We start from the raw sequence: 21510 nt of genomic DNA on the forward strand, positions 1-21510 counted from the left end.
CAACTGATCCACCAATCACAGAGACATCCGAAAACATCTGTAGGTGACAAGAAAGAATTGTACCCTAAGTCAGAATACCAAATGGTGAACAGGAAGTGAACCAGCACAGTTGCTTGGCCATGTAACTGACCACCCCACGTGACACAGAGTCCTGCAGCCTCACAGACTGTAGTCTGCCTGTCAGGTAGTCTTTCACCCAACTGTCTCATACATTGAATGGCTGACAGTCTGTTCTGCCAGGGTGTTTATGACCTCCAGCTGGGTTCTGGATGCACGGCCACAGAGAGATACTTATCTGTTCCTGAGACAAAAAATCATTCAAGGTTGAACAGCCTCCACTTTGCCCCAACTCCAAATGGGTCTCCAGTGATTCCTTGTGATTAGATTTTGTTGCCCTTCTCACTAGGCAAATTACAGTATTTTTGCCCTGTCCTATAATTCCTCAGCCTCTACTCATGTTGACAAGCACTAGGCCGGGATCCTTTTAGCGTAAACCTCCTGTGATGTGGCTTAACCAATATGCAAACATAGCTTTTCACACAAACAAAAAAAAGATTATTTAAGGGGAGTGGGTTTGAGCTTTCTCTAGGTGACCTTGAACATGGTCCTGTGGTTTCTTCCAGACTACCTCCGTGCAGACTAGGGGTCGGCAACCTTTTCTTTGTAAAGGGCCATTGTTGGTTAGAAAAGGGGTGTGGATGGCTGTATGGGGCCGCATATTTGTTGTAATGCGCTATTTAGCTACTATAGCAGTTAAATAGCCTGTGTAGGCATATACCACAATTGGAGTTTATGCACTGAATACATGCAATTGCAATAAAACATAGGCTACAAAACAAGCATTTGAGTGGATGTTAACATCTAACAAGAAATGAGGGAGAAATGCAGGAAAAATCCACTATCAGGTTTTTAAGTTGAAATTGAGTAGGCCCTTCGGTTTTGGTCCGTGTTTGTGCAAATGAATTGAATATCATTGCCTCATAGAAAATATCAACCTAACCCTGCTTTAAAATATCAACACTGATAAACATTTCAAACAATTTAATTGTGACTGTCCAGTTGAGAAGCGGACGAAGATGAGATGTGAGATGTCCAGTTGAGTGCTTAGTAGTCTTGTTGCATTGATTCCCAGCAACACTTGGGGCCTGCATGAGCAAAAAACTATATTAACTTGCTATATTGAGATAATCAAACACCCCCTACATTTCTCATCCAGTTTCATGTTTTTTTTTCAGATTCTTTTTTTTTTCATGCAATATACAAGCAATATTTTTTACAAATTGATAATGTATGATTGACTTTTGGCCTACAACAATCATAGGAAAATTAATCCCATAAATGTAGAGTTAATTTTATTTTATCCAAAGGGCCGTAAGGGCGGCGCCAAAGGGCCACATGCGGCCCATGGGCCGCGGGCCGCGGGTTGCCGACCCCTGGTTTAGATTAAATTGGCAATATGATCATAATAAAATCCATGGCCAACTTGCCAATCGCTTACCCACACACTTTTTTAGAAGTTCTTGTGGGATATTGAGATTCATGATACATATCGCCAGTCCTCTTTCCATGACCAGCCCACAATATTGTGTCCACACACCAGAAATCATCTGATGTAATACTGCGAACAAACGCAATGCTTTGATAATCACGCAACAATACCTATTTGTTAGCCTTGTAGTGGAGCTGCATGCGTAGCATTACTTTTGACTTTGTATGAATTTTGTAAAATATTAATAGCAATACAATAATGAGTGTTAAGTAATCTCGTGGAACATAATAAACCTCATTTACTTCATGATGTCTTTGTACTTTTTTATAGGGTAGCTGTTGGAGGGATATATGACAACCAGCAATTGTATTTTCTTTGATTTATGTAGCCATAGAGCCTCTGCCGGGCTCTAAGGAAGGAGAACATTGGAGGTTCGCGAACAGTCTTTTACTCGGCCAACACTGAGTGCCAATGTGCTTTCCGCAACACACACATATAAACAAATGCACACCACCATATTGCTTGGTTGGCTCCCTGCAGACAGCCTGGGCGTTCACCGGACGAACCCAGTGTCATGGGGGGGGGGGGGGGGGGGAGAGATAACGACATTCATGAGCATTTGTAGTGAGTAACGTCATTAAGCCCACCACACCCAACACCCCCCTCACGCCACAATGTATTTATTTATTTGACCCTGTATGATGCGTCTCCTTCCAGGAAACCCCCCTGCCAGTGGCACAGGCACCCTGCAGATATACCTGCTGGACATCAACGACAATGCGCCGCACGTTTTCCCCCCTGAGGTGGAGATGTGCGAGCGGCCCGAGCCCAACGGCATCAACATCACAGCCAGCGACCCCGACCTGATACCCAACGCCGGCCCCTTTGCCTTCGAGCTGGCAAATCGGCCCCTGGACACCCGCCGCAACTGGACGCTCATGCGTCTCAACGGTCAGTATGGGCGCTGTATGGATTAGATAGACCAGGAACCCTATCCTATTGCTTATATTGTTCATCAACATATTATATTAGCATGCTAGCCTGTTAGCATGTGTGCTAATAATTAATTCATAATAATTAGTGTGATAATGGGGCACCTGTGCAACCACCCACATTTTCTTCAGAAATCATCATATAGTCTTCGACATAGTTCAATCCAAACCATATTTGTTGAATTGGGTTTGACAAATAAAAACACAGAGACACACCCACAGCGATAAGTAAATAATGCATACAATTCTCCATTACTTTTTTCCAATGATCCTCCGAACCCCAGGTGAACAAGCTCAGCTGCGCCTGCGCATCGGCTTCCTGGAGAGCGGCATCTACACGGTACCCGTCATCATCACAGACTCGGGCAACCTGCCCATGTCAAACACCTCCTACCTGCGCGTCAAGGTATGCCAGTGTGACCAGCACGGGGACTGCGTGGACATGGAGCGCATCATCGCCGCCGGCCTGGGCACTGGGGCCATCATCGCCATCCTGATCTGTATCATCGTGATGCTGGGTGAGCATGCCCTGCGTTCGGACACACGTGTAAACTTGTACATCCGCATAAACCCTCAAAGTCCACAGAATAAGTAAGATGTGAGTTTCAAAGGCTTCGAGCAATGCTCCTGAGATCCATTTCCTTCAGGGTTAACGAAAAATTGACGATAGGAAATAAAGTCAGTCAATTTCATGGTGGTCTGTAGGGGTGGAGAGATGGTGTGGACGATTTCCCACGAATGGATGTTCTTCTGAGAACCCTGCGGTTTCTGGGAACACCGTATTAATAAAAGATTATACTGCGTATCTTTCCCTTCTGAATCGGAGCCGGTGGAGAATTACTTCAGAATTACATTTTCATCAACTGATAATTTATCCTTATCATTTCTCTGGTTAAGGCGGTGCAAGTTTGATTTTAAAAAGACAAAAATCTCAACTTCAACATTACATAAGGTTGCTGCGACAACAAGAGTGGCTTTCTGATCCACTCTTTGGTCTGGGTCCGACACTGTTATGGAAGATCTTCAATGACATGCGGCTTCCAAAGTATTAGAGTACAAATAAGGTGGTTTGGACATTGTGGAAAGGTTCCATGAAATTGCACAGAAGGACTTGCACTATTCACCCAACAAGAAAAATCACACATGTGCTATTGGGGGTGACCGATTTACAGAAAAGGAAAAAGAAAAAACCTCCCTGTTCAGTTCATGTTTATTCATAGCCAATCAGTTCCATCCATCATAAGTAGGACGGGCTTTTTGGAATATTTTGCCTTGGTTTACCCATCTGGGTAACCCTTCCTTTTGCAATCCCCTAATTACTAGGTATTTACCCGGTACATACATGGTAAATCATAGTGTATTACTGGGTAATTACCACTGGTAATAAGAAGGTAAATACAGAGGTAGTTACCCGGTAAATACATGGTAAATCATAGTGTATTACTGGGTAATTACCACTGGTATTAAGAAGGTAAATACAGAGGAATTATCCGGTAAATTATAGTGTATTACTGTGTAATTACCACTGGTAATAAGAAGGTAAATAAAGAGGAAGTACAGCTGAAGTACTTAGTAAAACCTCCACTATTACCCATCAACTCAACTAAGTACCGTGTAGTTGTTACTGTTTTAGGTTGGTAATAACTCCAATATTGTGTACTTCCTAGAAAATTAGGCAACCAATTCTTAGAAACACCTATTATCCAAGGTTTGTGTTGGTAACAGCCCAAGTTTAATTATGTACTATCTAGAAATTACCATAGTACTTTCCAATAAAATACTTTTTCTTAGTTATTATTCATAGCTACACCCATTTAGAAAGGGTTTATTCGATTTACCACTATGGAATTACTTACCTGGTAACAACCTCCGCAGGAACAGTTTTCCTCTAGTGTCGTGGCACATCTTCTTAAATACTGGGTACGAAGCCGTTTGTTTCCATGGTATTACCAGGTTCTTACCATATAATTTATAATAGATACATTCCATTGTCCATGCAGTCAACGTAAAATTTGTACCATGTACGTTCTACGACGTTACCAAGTAAGACACGACAATTTACCCAGTAAGTAAGCTGAAACTGTACTGTAAAAGGAAGCCTTGTTTGTTTCCATGGTATTACCAGGTTCTTACCATATAATTTGTAATACATTATTCCCTTTTCCATGCAGTCAACACAAAATTGTACCATGCATGTTCTGCGACGTTACCACGTAAAACACAACAATTTATCCAGTAAGTAAGCTGAAACTGTACTGTAAAAGGAAGCCTTGTTTGTTTCCATGGTATTACCAGGCTCTTACCATATAAGTTGTAACTGGTTATTCCCTTTTCCATGCAATCAACACAAACTTGTACCATATATGTTCTGCAACGTCATTCACCAGTAGTTAAGCACTTTAATTGTTGTTATAAAACCCCAAACCACTGTTAATGAAAGGCATATTAAAATTAAACAAAATCAAAGGCTTATCTTAAAAACAATGCATATCTCACAAACAGGCACTGAATATTGAAAAAATCAGACAAAAAAAAGAGCCGTCCACATCAACTCAATTTAAATGTTACTGGTGGTGTTTTGATAAAAAACATGACAGTATTATGGCAAGTGACCACAATGAAGACTGCTTCAACCTCTACATTTTGAATAAGTGGCGAATGCCATGCAGCAATCTGCCAATGGGAGCATCTTTGTGGTCATTCGCAAACCAATGAGTCCACTCGATGAATGAGAGATGGCTCTTTAGTGTCTTCTCTGTGAGGTATCCCTGCAGTCTCCACATCTGGGATTTGTAGGCTGACCCAGGCCTGACCAGGTACCTCCAAATCTCCCCTTCCATACTGTAATAAAGAATCAGAAGACAAGAAAATAAACATTAGGACTGTCAATTAATGAACATTTCTAGAACATGTAGAACTCAAAGATTATTTTGTTTATCAGTTAAGAAAAGATGCTGGACCTCTGGCCATTGTGTTTGGTCATATTAAAAAGAGAAAAAGGTATAGCCATAAATACAGTTAATAGGATGGGAGGGGACAGGCTGTTAGCTCCGGTTAGCACTTTAGCATCGAGCTAGCAGAGCTTCTGTCATTCAAACAACTCAGACATGTTGTTTAAAACCTATAACACCCAACTTATTAAAATATCCGGATTTAATCGGGCTCTCTCCCAGAAGTACAGTTAATAGGACGGGGAGAGACAGGCTCTGTTAGCCCCGGTTAGCGCGATGCTAAAGAGCAGCTCTACCGGAGCATGCCACCTCAACAGGTGCAAGTTAGCCTCCGGTTTGATATTCGCCGGATTTTCGGTTTACCACCCAATCGGATTCATCAACATAAGTGCAATACATTACGGGCTAAACCGAATATCCGGCGAACAATTAAAGTGCTTAACTACTGGTGAACGACGTTGCAGAACATATATGGTACAAGTTTGTGTTGATTGAATGGATAAGGCAATAACCAGTTCCAACTTATATGGTAAGAGCCTGGTAACACCATGGAAACAAACAAGGCTTCCTTTTACAGTACAGTTTCAGCTTACTTACTGGGTAAATTGTCGTGTTTTACTTAGTAACGTCGCAGAACGTACATGGTACAAGTTTGAGTTGACTGCATGTAAATGGGAATAATGTATTACAAATTATAAGGTAAGAACCTGGTAATACCATGGAAACAAACAAGGCTTCCTTTTACAGTACAGTTTCAGCTTACTTACTGGGTAAATTGTCGAGTTTTACTTGGTAACGTCGCAGAACGTACATGGTACAAGTTTGTGTTGACGGCATGGACAATGGAATGTATCTATTATAAATTATATGGTAAGAACCTGGTAAACTCATGGAAAAAAACGTCTTCGTACCCAGTATTTAAGAAGATGTACCATGACACTAGAGGAAAACTGTTCCTGCGGAGGTTGTTACCAGGTAAGTTATTCCATAGTGCTAAATCGAAAAAAAACCTTTCTAAATGGGTGTAGCTATGAATAATAACTAAGAAAAGGTATTTTATTGGAAAGTAGTATGGTAATTTCCAGATAGTACATCACTAAACTTGGGCTGTTACCAACATAAACCTTGGATAATAGGTTTTTCTAAGAATTGGTTGCCTATTTTCCTAGGAAGTACACAAAATCTGAGTTATTACAAACCTAAAACAGTTATGCCCTGTTTACACCTACCCGATAGTGGGCCCAGATGGTGACCGATGGCTAAATCAGCAGCTATCGTTATAACATCGGCAAATAGCCTGGTTGCATCGGGAAACACCGTTACTCTTCCCGGGAACATCGTTAGACAACGGGAAGAAAAGCTCAATGATCGGGTAACATCGGGCAACATCGGCAAAGAACGAACATGTTTGTTAATTTTGGGTCTATCGGGGTAGAATCGGTTACCAGGTGTTACTATGGGCTAATCGGCTAAATGGGGAATAGAACAGGAGTATAACGTAAGACATCGCAAGTCGTTCGGGAATTTTCCTGTGGTACATCGGCTATATACGTTAATTTTCCACGCTTTATCGTGTTTTATCGTCTTTATATCGGCAACCTCAACACACGAAAGACCCCCGAGAGACACCCGACGTCTCTAGGGAAGACATACGGAATAGCACGTTTATTACACGAATGCACACGAATTACACCCAATAGAGTCACGCTATTTATTTTTTAGCCAATGTAACCCGAAACATACAGATTGCAGGCCGAATTATACCAATAGTCTCACGACAAATAACGATTGTGACCAGATTATGTTAAGGAAGACCCTCAATCTGTCACTTGGGTATAAATAGGGGGTGATGGATGGATGTCCTACTTTTATAATTAAAGGGGTACTTCGCCCATTTAGAACAGGCGTTCTATTATTATAAAATCGCTATTGTAATATAAATAAATATATAAATAAATATCAGTCTAAACCAGTCTCCCCTTGGCCTTCTCCCGAAATGACGCCAAATGACACCAAACGCGTCATTTGACGTGTAAATGACGCCAAACGCACTTCGGGTGTCTTCCCTGTCATAAATCGTTATGTTATCGTTATAACATCGGGTATGTGTAAATGCTACCCCGATAAATTGACCCGATCATACATTTTTAGCCCGATGTCACCCGAATCACCCCGACTTCCACATCGGTGGTCCATCGGCCATTAGCGGCCATTAGCGGGATGGTGTAAATGGGGCATTACTAAACACAGTACTTAGTTAAGTTGATGGGGAATAGTGGAGGTTTTATTTGGTACTTCCGCTGTAATTCCTCTGTATTTACCTTATTATTACCAGTGGTAATTACACAGTAATACACTATAATTTACCGGATAATTCCTCTGTATTTACCTTCTTATTACCAGTGGTAATTACCCAGTAATACACTATGATTTACCATGTATTTACCGGGTAACTACCTCTGTATTTACCTTCTTATTACCAGTGGTAATTATCCAGTAATACAATATGATTTACCATGTATGTACCGGGTAAATACCTAGTAATTAGAGGACTGTAAAAGGAAGGGGTTAACCATAGCTGCTCATTGCTTTCATTATTAATACGCTTTATTAAAACCACCCAGCATTCAACAACCTCTTATTTCAGTTGATGCTAACTAACTAGTTGGAGCGCCACCGCGGAAAACATAATAAAGAATATTTAACTAGAATTATGATTAAAATCACGTTATGTTTTGACAACTAAAGCAAGCCGATACGCACTGCCGGCCCCAGCGACCCCCCTTTACATACGGTGTGCGGGGGCCATCCCTCAGGGCCCAGGAGATAAGTTTCCTCAAGTGAATTGGAGTGATCCAAGTCACAAATCAACAGCATGCCGTTTATGTGCCATTTTGAGTAAAAGCGTTTTGCTGCTAATTTATTCAAATTAACACTGTGAACACATTTTTGGAGCTTTTGAACCAAAACATACTAACTGCTCAGGAGGAGAAGGATGACCATCGGTCGGGTTCGACCAGAGAAACGTCCATTCAGCCCCTGACAAGCACTCTGCTCTACAGTGTTTTGAATGAGTCTGCCCCTGTCTCCCTGCTGCAGTGATGGTGCTGATGTTTGTGATGTGGATGAAAAGGAGGGACAAAGAACGGCAGGCCAAGCAGCTCCTCATCGACCCAGAGGACGACGTGCGAGACAATATCCTGAAGTACGACGAGGAGGGGGGAGGAGAGGAAGACCAGGTAATTCACCTCTTCGTCTTTCTAATCATCCGCCATTTTTCTCTGTCTTGATCTCTTTCTATGGCATACACTAGGGGTGTGAATCTTTGGCTTCAGACGATTCGATTCGATTAACGATTCAGTAGTTGGCGATTCGATTCAAGGACAATTTTGTTTTGTTGGAACGATTCGATTCGATTCTGTAAACCACGATTCGATTCAGTAACTTTGAACCGAAATTCTATATCCGTGAAATAAACATGCAATAATGTGACACCCCTTGTCAATTTTACCATCATTCTTTGCGAAGCCAAAATGCTTCCACACTTTGGATTTCAAGTTTGCTGGTGCATTAACAATCTCTCTGCCATGTTTGAAATGCACCAGTAGAGGGTGAGGGAGAAAAAAAACACCCGTGGGACTTCCTTGCAAGCTGACTAGCTGATGACAGAGTTACGGATTACCGAGCTGCATTTCACAAAATAAACGTGTAAACTAAGTCTTAAAACATTAATCATAATCGATTCATACGATTTAAAGCATTTATATTGATTATTGGTGAAGCCAAAGCAATTCATTCTATTTATTTATTTTAGCAGATCAATTTAGTTGAATCGGTAGGACTGACAATCGATTCATCGATGCATCGCATGAATCGTTACACCCCTAGCATACACATACACAGACACACACAGACACACACACACACACACACACACACACACACATATATATCTATGCATAAACACACACAGACACCTTCATACACACATTCACATAAAAAACAAACAAACGTACTCATACGGACATATACACATACACCACATGCACGCTGACATACACACAAATGCATACAGACACACAAATACACACACATATACTCAGACACATGGGCCCATATCTCTTCCTTTCTTTCTTCTCTATTCATATTGCTTCTTTTGTGTCAGTGTGTATTTATCTTGCAATATTGCATCAGACTCTACTGTCCCATTCTCTCGAAGCTTCGCACATTATAAATCTTCTGGCCCTGAATCGCTAAAAAATAGCCAAACATTTTCCCATATTCAAGGATGATAATAATGGAAACATGCATAGTTTGCAAAACTTAGCCTAAGTAAAAGTACTATATTATAATCTGAAAGTATGGGAAAAGTGCTGTAAGTTCCCAAAACTTTGTAAAATCCAGCTCTCAACGACACAAATGGCAGTGCTGCCCTGGCTCAGAGAATACATTTAGAACACTGGTTTAATGAGGTGGAGTGCATAGGTATAGTACTGTTGGGCTTTTTATGTGTGGGTGCAATAAAAAGTCTGAACACATTTTCAATCTCTTATGTACTTTCAAGTCTATCTATACATCTATCTATATTTCTGTCTGTATATCTGTCTCTTGTAGCAATACCCTCTCATCTGCTTGTGTTTATTTATTGTGGAAAAGAGCAATAGTGAAAGCAAAGGAGAGAACAAACATTTTTGGCAAAGTCTGTGTTTCACGCCCACCGACCATTACAGAACATTTCAAACCAAATAACCCAAACAAAATACTGAATGAAACCCTTCCAGTGAGGTGGTCGGGGGTGCAGAGGAGAAGGGACAGAAGCGTACGTTTGGCTTCTCCCGACACCAGCTGTCTGAATGAATGAAGACCCAGTTAGAGTGACAAAGTCTATGTGCATCTAGCTTGCTAGATGTCCAGCCATATGTAGTGGTACTACGGCCTTTATCCACTATACCAGTGGTCGGCAACTGGCGGCCCGCAAGCCATTACTGGCTCGCCAGATTATTCTGAAGTTATATAATTTTTTTTACATATATTTTTTGAATATCAGATATCTATATCTGTTAGCTTAAATGTATAGGGCCGGACACAGTGAACTTTTTTTTCTTTCACAACCCTAATTGTATCAAATCCTGCTACTACTCAGTCCCTCTAGGATTTCGCGGGCCTTTTTTGAGATTGTTGTGGCCTTTCCATTGTTGCAGCTTTTCCCAAAAGTTGCGATGAAGGTTGCAGTGTTTTTTAGGTTTTTGTTGCGATTACTAGATTCCTTATCGATTCTCTTATCGATTCTCATTGGGTGAGAAAATAAGTACAAATGTGTTTGTTTGTATTAAATCTCTTTAATATCTGATCAGAAGTGCGTCTAGTATTAGGAAATTGTACATTTTCAAATCAATTGGTCTAGACAAAAAAATATATGTTTGGCTTTTTAAGCCCAAATGTCATCATTATGTGCCATAAAACTAAAAACACAGACTGAAAACAGTCAAGTAAGAGCTTGTGCCTTTTGGAATACTAACAGTGCTCATTTGCATTCAACTTGTAACAAAATTCAACTGACATAAACAAAATGAAGTATTGATTAGACAGAGATTTATTAGATGGGCCTACCTAGTAAACCGTTGGAAACCACAAGACCGGAAACCATAGCAACGCCGGTAAACAAACCCCGAGAAGCCCAATTCCTACGAGAGCTCCCCGCGCCATCCGGAGGCGCACAGAGCTTTTGGCCGTGATATTATCTATACAATTATATTACATTATATACTATTATATATAGAGCTCCGGGAGTCGCAAACGGCAACAATCACTTTCTCCTCCATGCTGCAGTTCACCCCGGACTACATTGCACTGAGTTTGATGGTTGAACGCTGATTGGCTGTTACGTTACACATGTCACTCAGTTGTCACGCTGTTGAACGCTGATTGGCTGTCATCACGCGAAATTCGCGTGAAAGTTGAAATATTTCAACTCTAGCGAATTTGTCGCGGCACAAATCCTCGTGAACGCGCTCGCCTGTGCGCGGCGAAAGTGTGAGAGTAAGATTTATGCTTCTGTTCCTCCAAAATGTTGCATGCAGTGCAAAATAATATCCCCCCACTTTCATGTGAATACCAAGATACTGCTTTTCGCGATCTTTTGGTTGGCAAGTGTGAAACGTTGGATGCGCACATGCTGCATGAATGCTTGAATCGCTTCGAACGTAGTAGACATGGAAGTAAGGCGGAAGGTAATTTGTCGACATCAGTTCTAGACGACGCCAACTGATTAGTCAAATTTTCGGGAAAGTTGCGGTGGTTGGTTAAAATTGCGTTAAAGTTCACCACCCTGAACTTGCGGTGTCGCGGCACAAATCCTCGTGAACGCGCTCGCCTGTGCGCGGCGAAAGTGTGGCGCGACAAATCAAAACTTGTCGCCGGTTTTCTCTAGCAGAAAATTCGCCCGATACACGTCTCTACGTTCACTTTGTATGGGATCTTGTCGCCCCGTCGCGTTTGGTGTGAACGCACAATGCGCTTCTTCCTCGGCAGCGCCATGTTTGCTGCGTTCTGAACCAAAACAAAGCAGCGTGTGTGTGACGTCATGACACATTTTCCGGGACCTGAACCGATAAGCGGAATCGTTAAGCTGGCTTGCTAATGATTCCAAGGAATCGGTTGACTCGATGCCCATTCCTAGCGATTACAGTGCGACAGGATTTGTCGACATCAGTTCTAGACGACGCCAACTGATTAGTCAAATTTTCGGGAAAGTTGCGGTGGTTGGTTAAAATTGCGTTAAAGTTCACCACCCTGAACTCGCGGTGTCGCGGCACAAATCCTCGTGAACGCGCTCGCCTGTGCGCGGCGAAAGTGTGGCACGACAAATCAAAACTTGTCGCCGGTTTTCTCTAGCAGAAAATTCGCCCGATACACGTCTCTACGTTCACTTTGTATGGGATCTTGTCGCCCCGTCGCGTTTGGTGTGAACGCACAATGCGCTTCTTCCTCGGCAGCGCCATGTTTGCTGCGTTCTGAACCAAAACAAAGCAGCGTGTGTGTGACGTCATGACACATTTTCCGGGACCTGAACCGATAAGCGGAATCGTTAAGCTGGCTTGCTAATGATTCCAAGGAATCGGTTGACTCGATGCCCATTCCTAGCGATTACAGTGCGACAGGAAGTGAAAGTTGCGATAAAAGTTGCGAAAGATTTTCCTGATGTTAAATATTAAGTTATTACTGGAATTTTCCCCCAGTAATTTGTTAAATATTAAGTTATTACTGAAAAAAACATTAATTAAAAGAACAAAAACACTGAGAAATTATCCTGTGAATAATTTATTCTTGATTCTCTTCGCGCTGGCAATTGACTTGGATGCAACAGCCTGTGTCATAGTGATCTGCCGCCTCGTCGTCTGACGTCCTGCCTGCAGTTCTGCAGTTATGTTAAAAAAAAATGCTTATTAATGTAAGATTTATGCTTATGTTCCTCCAAAATGTTGCATGCAGTGCAAAATAATATCCCCCCGCTTTCATGTGAATACCAAGATACTGCTTTTCGCGATCTTTTGGTTGGCAAGTGTGAAACGTTGGATGCGCACATGCTGCATGAATGCTTGAATCGCTTCGAACGTAGTAGACATGGAAGTAAGGCGGAAGGTAATTTGTCGACATCAGTTCTAGACGACGCCAACTGATTAGTCAAATTTTTGGGAAAGTTGCGGTGGTTGGTTAAAATTGCGTTAAAGTTCACCACCCTGAACTCGCGGTGATTGGTTGAAGTTGCAAATCGCAACATTGTGAAATCCTGGAGGGTCTGAACTCCCGGAAGGTTAGAGACACACTCGTCACGGTCACGCGTAATCTGCGAGGGGCTGAGCGGGAGTTATTTGAAACTATGCAATATTAAATTAAATGGAACCCCCCTCTATAGGCCTATATGCAACAACAATGGTGACCCGACATTACGCATTTCTACGTGCAGTGATACTGTTTTAAGAGTGGTTGGCTGCTTTTTTAGGTGCGCACTACTGCCCTCTCTCCAGCATAAGGCCTTTCTACACTGCCAATCCGGTTCGGTCGAGGCTTGGCGCGCCCGGCGATTTCACCGTCTTATCTCAAGTTTCCTGTGTAAAACCGAGGAAACTTTTTTTTTTTATGAATGAAGACACCCGCATGCAATAATGAGTTCATGTCTGAGTGTAGGCTACAAATGCTATTAACTATTTACAAGTGCAAAAACGCCAACATGTTCTTTATTTGCTGACCACATTTGGGTTAGGGTTAGGGTTTTTTATCCCGACAAAAGCCTCGTAAGGACAGTTCCTCTGCGTCTCTGTCCTAGATCACGCCATCTTTCAACGTCTTTGTTTATTACGACTGCATCCCCTTCTCTCACATGATCAGCAGCTTGCGGATTTCACTTTCTCTCCAGTTATAACTGCTCATGATGATATTGCTGCATTGTCTCTGTGGAGACAGTGCAGCAACACCTCTACCCAACGTGATCAGGCATGACATTATTGCTTCCTAGGGCCCTATTTTAAAGGTCTGAAACGCAAGTGAAAAGCGCCAAACGCAAGTAGCTTTGTGGGTGGTTCTATGGCGATGTTGCTTTTATACCGGCGAATAAATGACTCTTACGCCTGACGCATATCTAAAAAGGGTTGCCCTGAGGTAGGCTAATTACCCGTAAGGTGTGATTTGGGCATAACTTGCAATAAACCAATGAGAGTGCATCTCCCATCCCCTTTAAGAGCCATAAGCGCATTTGAACCTGACGAGTTGATATTTTGACAGTGCGTTTGCAGTCTCCGTTGAGACATATGCATGACTGCATGAATTTCAAACTTCAAATGGCTCAGTGTATGGCCAAATAATATGGCTTGATTCACAGATGGAATAGCGTTTTCTTCTACAACTTCCGAAATACCAATTTGTCATGTAAATTTCTGCAAAGAAAACGTAACAAACCTATGATTTGCGGTCCTTTGGCCGCAACTCTGGGTGTATTTAATGATATGCGGCAATGCATTAACAAACCTTGTTTCTTACCAGTATTGTATACATTTTCATTATCGCCTTGTTTAGTTTGCGTGTGTTTAAACAGATGGATGCGCACACACGCTCACGCATTCATTCATTCTTTACACATACACACATTCGCGCCTGCATTCATTTATTCTTTTTAACACTCACTCGCGGTAAAACAATGTAGTACAATGTACAAATACAATCAATCAATCAATCCTAAAGGTTATGGGCTGGTAGACGATTTCTGTGTCAAGAAAATTTGTGTTTGCTGTACTGTGTTTGCAGATGCATTGATTCAAAACTACAACTTATTACCGCTGTATCAGCTGTTCTTTCCCAAATAATTGAACCAACGTTATCATTTATCCTAAAACAAGATTATTTTTTGGAAGGCTGGGATATTTGTTCGAGTTTATTGCTGTGATTATTATTATTTTACCGCATGGCATAGCCTACTACAGTATTCATTCATGCAGCCCTTATGGAATTTTTTCCAACATGTACATCACCATCATACTATTTCAATTAGGCAAATCGTTTCTCGTTTGTGCTGTGTATAGCCTACTGATGTGTACGCTTATGTAGCAGTTCCGACCTGCCATGGTACGTCAAAATAGCAGCACCAACTGCGCTATCCGCTAGTGCAAGACCTATTTTTCGGTCAGTTGCGTAGCTGCATAATTGATCTGTAAGATAGCACCATGTATCATTTTCGCCGCAACATGCCACTGCTTTTCGCCGACACGCCTCTCAGGGCGCAGGTTTAGTGGTGTGAGTTTGCTGCGGGGGAAAATCTGCTTTGCGCGGGTGCAAACTAGCAACAATACAGGTACAGGTAGAAAGTCAATTGCGCTGGGCGCAAGATAGGGCACCTAATCTCAATAGCTCATTGAGAGCTTATTTATTTTATATTTTACCTGTTCACACATTAAACAATGTCTCACACAGATTTCCGAGTGCTGAATTATATCCTTGATATTAGGAAAAAAAACGTCATATATCGATATCATTGATCTCACCTGTTCAAACTCGCACACAACGTCTAACTGATCACTGTTTTGATTGTTTTTTTTGTTTTGTTTTGTCTTGTTTTTGTTTTATTTATTTATTATTGCTTATGTTTATTTATTTTTACACAATGTCTTGTTTTTTAAAAAATGTATGATGACTATATGTCTGTAAGGTGACCTTGGGTGTCTTGAAAGGCGCCTCTAAATTAAATGTATTATTATTATTATTATCTAATAGTGTGAAATATTGTCCAATGTCCAGTCTTAACCCATCTGTAAGATGTGTCCTCACTTTCTCTATTCACATTTCTACACTCACAGTAAATAGTATTATATACAACAGTTTTGATTGCGCGTAGATTTTTTAAATCTGCAATGCTCCTTATCCATTATTAACTGAAACTCCCTCCCTCCATTATTATAACCATGTGTTACATTAGCTGCCATGAGTGGATTCTGTGGTTATCCATCATAACCACAGTCCATCATATGATATATGGCTTCCTTCTCAAATTCTTGCCTACGTCCCTCTGTGAATTTAAACCCTCCTTAAACATACCTGATACAGCGGCAAACATTTACATCACATTCATCCCTCGAAACATTCCCCAATCATTTTGTTTACATGATCTTCGATCATATTATCTGATTTAACAGATTCTTTGTCTGGAATCGGTGCATTGGTTTTAGCAATAGGATGTAGAACATTGTTATTCTCTAACTATATGTTTGTGTGTGTGTGTGTGTGTGTGTGTGTGTGTGTGTGTGTGTGTGTGTGTGTGTGTGTGTGTGTGTGTGTGTGTGTGTGTGTGTGTGTGTGTGTGTGTGTGTGTGTGTGTGTGTGTGTATGTATGTCTATGTGTGCGTGCGTGCATGTACGTGTGTGTGTGTGTGTGTGTGTGTGTGTGTGTGTGTGTGTGTGTGTGTGTGTGTGTGTGTGTGTGTGTGTGTGTGTGTGTGTGTGTGTGTGTGTGTGTGTGTGTGTGTGGTGTGCTGTATATGCCCCTGCAGGACTATGACCTGAGTCAGCTGCAGCAGCCCGATGCCCTGGAGGCCGAGTGTGTGAAGGTGGGCATCCGGCGCCTGGACGAGAGGCCCATGCACCACGACCACCAGTACCCCGTACGCTCCGCCGCACCCCACCCGGGGGACATCGGAGACTTCATTCACGAGGTGACGCAGAATAAAGATTAGGCTAATTAACAAGTCTTTAGAGACCATTGTTATTTTTGAAAGGAAAGAAGGAGAGGAAGGAAGGAAGTAAAGCACAACACACAAACATACAACGCACTAGGTAGAAGATCTACTGTTCTACTGATCCGCCTGCGAAGGCGGCAGGTCCCTGAAATCCCTCTATTGACCACCTTTTGAACAGATAACAGCATGATAATAATCATATAGAAGGATGTTTGACTAGTAGAAAGATAAGGACAAGCGCCAAAGAGAGTCTTCAGACCCAAGAGGTTTATAATGAGGCTAAGCAGGGCAGAATGGGGTGACAGACGGACAGACCTAATAAAAGTCTTAATTAGGCCTGCAAATGAGCTGGATTAGCCATCTTCAGATGTAGTCACAGCCTCTTTAATTCATCTGAGGTAAATCCACTGTGTTTAAATAATCCCAGAGACTTTGGGGCTGTTTCCCTGAGAGATATCTCAGGGTTTTTCAGTTAAATTCATTGTCATTCCTGATTGTGCTGATTATCCCCCCAAAGGGGATGATGCAGACATTGCAGCCACATTCACACCTAGCGTGTGAGTGTTCCAGGCATGATTGGAATATAGTTTGGAATATTGCTTCCTTTTTCACTTGGTTTTATTGTAATAATATCTCTTTACAGAAACAGTAAACATTCCTCCATAAACCTTTTTGGTAATATAATACAATAATTAAATAAACCATTAATCAATATTAGTAAATGCAGAAATAAGCATTGTGTGTGTGTGTGTGTGTGTGTGTGTGTGTGTGTGTGTGTGTGTGTGTGTGTGTGTGTGTGTGTGTGTGTGTGTGTGTGTGTGTGTGTGTGTTGGGGGGGGGTAGGTATGTGTGCATTTGTGTGAGAGGCAAGGTGTTAGGGGTTGTTTGTGTGTGTGTGTTTGTGTTCATGAAGCATCTACAGTGTGTTAGGTTGGATAAAGACATCTGCCAAACAGAACTCTGAATAATGAGGCAGGAGCTGTCAGACATGGCGAGTAGCTCTAGACAGCTTAATCTGCCAGACACTGACACAGACACAGCCGACACTGCTCCAAAAGCCAAAAGTCTCTCTCTCTCTCTCTCTCTCTCTCTCTCTCTCTCTCTCTCTCTCTCTCTCTCTCTCTCTCTCTCTCTCTCTCTCTCTCTCTCTCTCTCTCTCTCTCTCTCTCTCTCTCTCTCCCTTATTCTCTCTCTCTCCTCTTTTTATTTTTTTCTTATTGGAAGTGGATGTTGACTATAGGGTTGTGTTTGTGGTATGTGCTGGGAGTGTATGGGTACAAAAATTGGTACATTAGTTTGTGTCTTTGCATGCACACACAGATCTTTATATGTGGCTAGGTAATCTGCTGAATCTCCTCAGAGGAATAAACCCAGCATCTGTGCACCCTGACCCAAATCCTCCGTCCCCCTCCCTCATCCCTCCACCCCCTGCTCCCTCCTTTTAGCCCCTCCCGTCCTCCTCCCTTGGTTTCGCCCCAATCTATTCTCTCTCATGCCCCCTGCTGTTATTTCAGCCTCCTGACAATTAGGGTTTGATAGATAGATGAGCAAACCGCAACAACACAGACACACACGCACACACACACACACACACACACACACACACACACACACACACACACACACACACACACACACACACACACACACACACACACACACACACACACACAGACCCACACATACACACTAGCACTAACACACACACGTCCTCTCAGGAATACAGGAGAATACAGAATAGATTGTCATGAAACTTGTTGTTGAGTCGGTTGTCAGCGCAGAGCTTCTTATTTCTTCAGTCTCTGTCTAAAACACTACATGCACAAGTGAGGGGGTTCTTTGTCTCATTTCCAGCCTCCGGACAAACCTATCACAAACGACGATGCGTATGCCAGTTTGCCACATTTTTATATATCTTGAATATATGCTTATTTTACTTTTTTATTTATTATTTTCTGTATTCATTCTATGCTTTTTGTAATTGTTTACTTCATCTATGCTGTTCTTAATTGTGAGTTGGTCTGATGTCGCCCATGTCGGGATTGTCCACGTTTAATCGCACTGCTTACATATTAGTGTGTGATTGTGTACGTAACGAATAGGTGCTGACTGACTAAGCAGTCTTCGTGCCGGACTCACTGGTTTACCCTCATCCCCATATCATCATCAATAAAAATGTTGCTTGTATGGGTATGCTAATGAGAGGGCTTGAGTAGATTTAGGGCTATGCTAACGAGAGGACTCAACGTGAGTCAGGGCTATGCTAACGAGAGGCCTCGACATGATTCAGGGCGAAGCTACCGAAGAAACTTGACATTATTCAGGGCGATGCTAACGAGAGGACTCAACGTGAGTCAGGGCTATGCTAACGAGAGGCCTCGACATGATTCAGGGCGAAGCTACCGAAGAAACTTGACATTATTCAGGGCGATGCTAACGAGATGACCTGACGTGATTCAGGGCGATGCTAATGAGAGGCCTTGGCGTGATTCGGGACGATGCTAACAAGAGCACTTGATGTGATCAGGGCGATGCTAACGAGAGGACCTGATGTGATTCAGGGCGATGCTAGCGAGGGAACTGGCATGATTCAGGGCGATGCTAACGAGAGGTAAAGACATGATTCAGGGAGATACTAACGAGAGGCCTTGACCTGATCCAGGGCGATGCTTACGAGAGGACCTGACATAATTCAGGGCTATGCTAAAGAGATGACTTTAATTGATTCAGTGCTATGCTAACAAGATGACTTTAATTGATTCAGGGCTATGCTAACGAGAGGATCTGACGTGATTCAGGGCGATGCTAACGAGAAAATCTGACATGATTCAGGACGATGCTAACGAGTGGACCGGACGTGATTCAGGGTGACGCTAGCGAGGGAACTTACATGATTCATGGTGATGTTAATGAGAGGACCTGACGTGATTCAGGGCAATGCTAACGAGGGAACTTGACATGTCTTGTGCTGCAGGGCCTCAAGGCGGCGGACAACGACCCGGCGGCACCACCCTACGACTCCCTGCTGGTGTTCGACTACGAGGGCAGCGGCTCGGCAGCTGGCTCCCTCAGCTCCCTTCACTCGTCCTCCAGCTGCGGTGACCAGGAATACGACTACTTGGGGGACTGGGGCCCCCGCTTCCACAGGCTGGCCGACCTGTACGGTGGCGGCAGTGACGACTAGGTCCGCAGCGCTCCATCGCCGCTGCATCACCCCTACCCTGCCCCCACCTGCACACCTCCCCCTTCCCCCCGGTGCTCCGATCCACTCCAGAGTGATAAGGATAGTCGAGGAGAAGAGGGAGGGGTAGGGGGAAGGGTGGGAAGGATGAGCCAAGGATATGGAGGTGTCAGACATGGGAGTGAGGGAAGGGGAGGTGCTGCACAACAGGGGGACGGGGGAAGTTCACAGGTGCTGTGGGGGTAGGGGAAGGGGTATATGATTGTTATTGATGGAAGGGATCATTAAGGACATGACGTGGGAATGAAACGTGTGCGAATTCTCTAGAGGACAGCCTACAGAGGGACTGCACTGTCGAGGATGTCTGATGAATAACAACAAAACATGGTGCGGACGGAAGAACCGCGATGCGGGGCTGACTTTCTAGCGTGCTCGGCATTTCCATGACAGTGGCATTGAGGAGTAGTTGAATGCCAACGCTAGCGTTCATGTAAGCTGATCCGGCGGATCTGAGCATATGCGATGACTGGCATCGGGGGACCCTTGTGATGCAAGTTGATATGCTTCCTGGAAGCAGCTAGCTAGGAACGCTCACGGGGGCCCCGAGGAGCTTAAGGTTAACAGCAGATGAGGATTGCAAGTGCACCTAGCCATGCTGAAGACGCTCATTTTACACTTGAAACTCACAGTACAGAAGCACTGGGTTAAAATGTGCCTTTTTGTACATTTTTTTTATTTTGTTGGTTGTTTTATTTTCAATGCTTTGAAGCTCCTGAACTTTTGCAACTTTGGCATTGACTGTAAATGAAAATGTGTTGCCAGGAATCTGTCTGTTTCTGTGTGTGTGTGTGTGTGTGTGTGTGTGTGTGTGTGTGTGTGTGTGTGTGTGTGTGTGTGTGTGTGTGTGTGTGTGTGTGTGTGTGTGTGTGTGTGTGTGTGTGCGTGTTTGAGTGTTTTTTGCATGTGTCTGTGGGCATGTTTGGGTCATATCCCATTGCCAGAGTGTGTTTTTGTTTGTATAAACCATTCCCACAGAGAAACACTGGAATGAAGCTTCAAAGGACAAACCCTGTGTGAGAGACAGCTTTGGCAATGGCACCAGTCAAAAATAAATACAACTCTTCTGCACAGCAAGGATAGACAACTTATTAATTTGCATCTGATACCATTACTACCATAGAGCTACCTATCTTTTTAGTTCTTTCACATTCTGTTGTTGTTGCCTGACCATTTCATTGGTCAAACACAAATGAGGGCAAACAAGGTATTTATTGCAAACTGCAGATTCAATTCAATTCAATTTTATTTGTATAGCCCTTAATCGCCATTACAGTCTCAAAGGGCTAAACAGGCCAAATGTTTATTACACCCCCTTTACCCAAGCCCCCACAAGGGCAAGAAAAAACTCCCTTTAATTAACAAGGAAGAAATCTTGAGAAGAAACGCATAGTAGGGGATCCCTTCTTCCAGGGATGGTCAGGAGTGCAATGGGTGCCATAATTGACATACAGGTAAATACATGCAAATCATATTAAATTGATGATGTGGTGCTGGCTGGTTAACCATGAGGAGAGTCCAGGCATCCAGTCCAGTCACCGCAACACGCTAGAACAGACAAAATAGTTATGTTTTTTTTAGATGCCTTTGTCCTTCCTTCATAACTTTCAAAAGACCA

General features: G+C 42.8%; 1 protein-coding gene across 1 annotated transcript in view; it reads left to right on the top strand.

Moving 5' to 3' along the window:
• The window catches only part of cdh2 (cadherin 2, type 1, N-cadherin (neuronal)), a 76680-nt gene extending 56664 nt beyond the window's left edge, over window positions 1-20016 (top strand). The window contains exons 12-16 of the mRNA XM_056604533.1: window positions 2207-2440; window positions 2766-2999; window positions 8532-8671; window positions 16469-16630; window positions 19629-20016. Of these exons, the coding sequence (XP_056460508.1) occupies window positions 2207-2440; window positions 2766-2999; window positions 8532-8671; window positions 16469-16630; window positions 19629-19838 (980 nt within the window). The 3' untranslated portion in view covers window positions 19839-20016. The remainder of the gene's footprint in view (window positions 1-2206; window positions 2441-2765; window positions 3000-8531; window positions 8672-16468; window positions 16631-19628) is intronic.
• The last annotated feature ends 1494 nt before the right edge of the window (window positions 20017-21510 follow it).

This window comes from Gadus chalcogrammus, chromosome 12, assembly GCF_026213295.1.
Source record: "Gadus chalcogrammus isolate NIFS_2021 chromosome 12, NIFS_Gcha_1.0, whole genome shotgun sequence".
Classification (NCBI taxonomy): Eukaryota; Metazoa; Chordata; class Actinopteri; order Gadiformes; family Gadidae; genus Gadus; species Gadus chalcogrammus.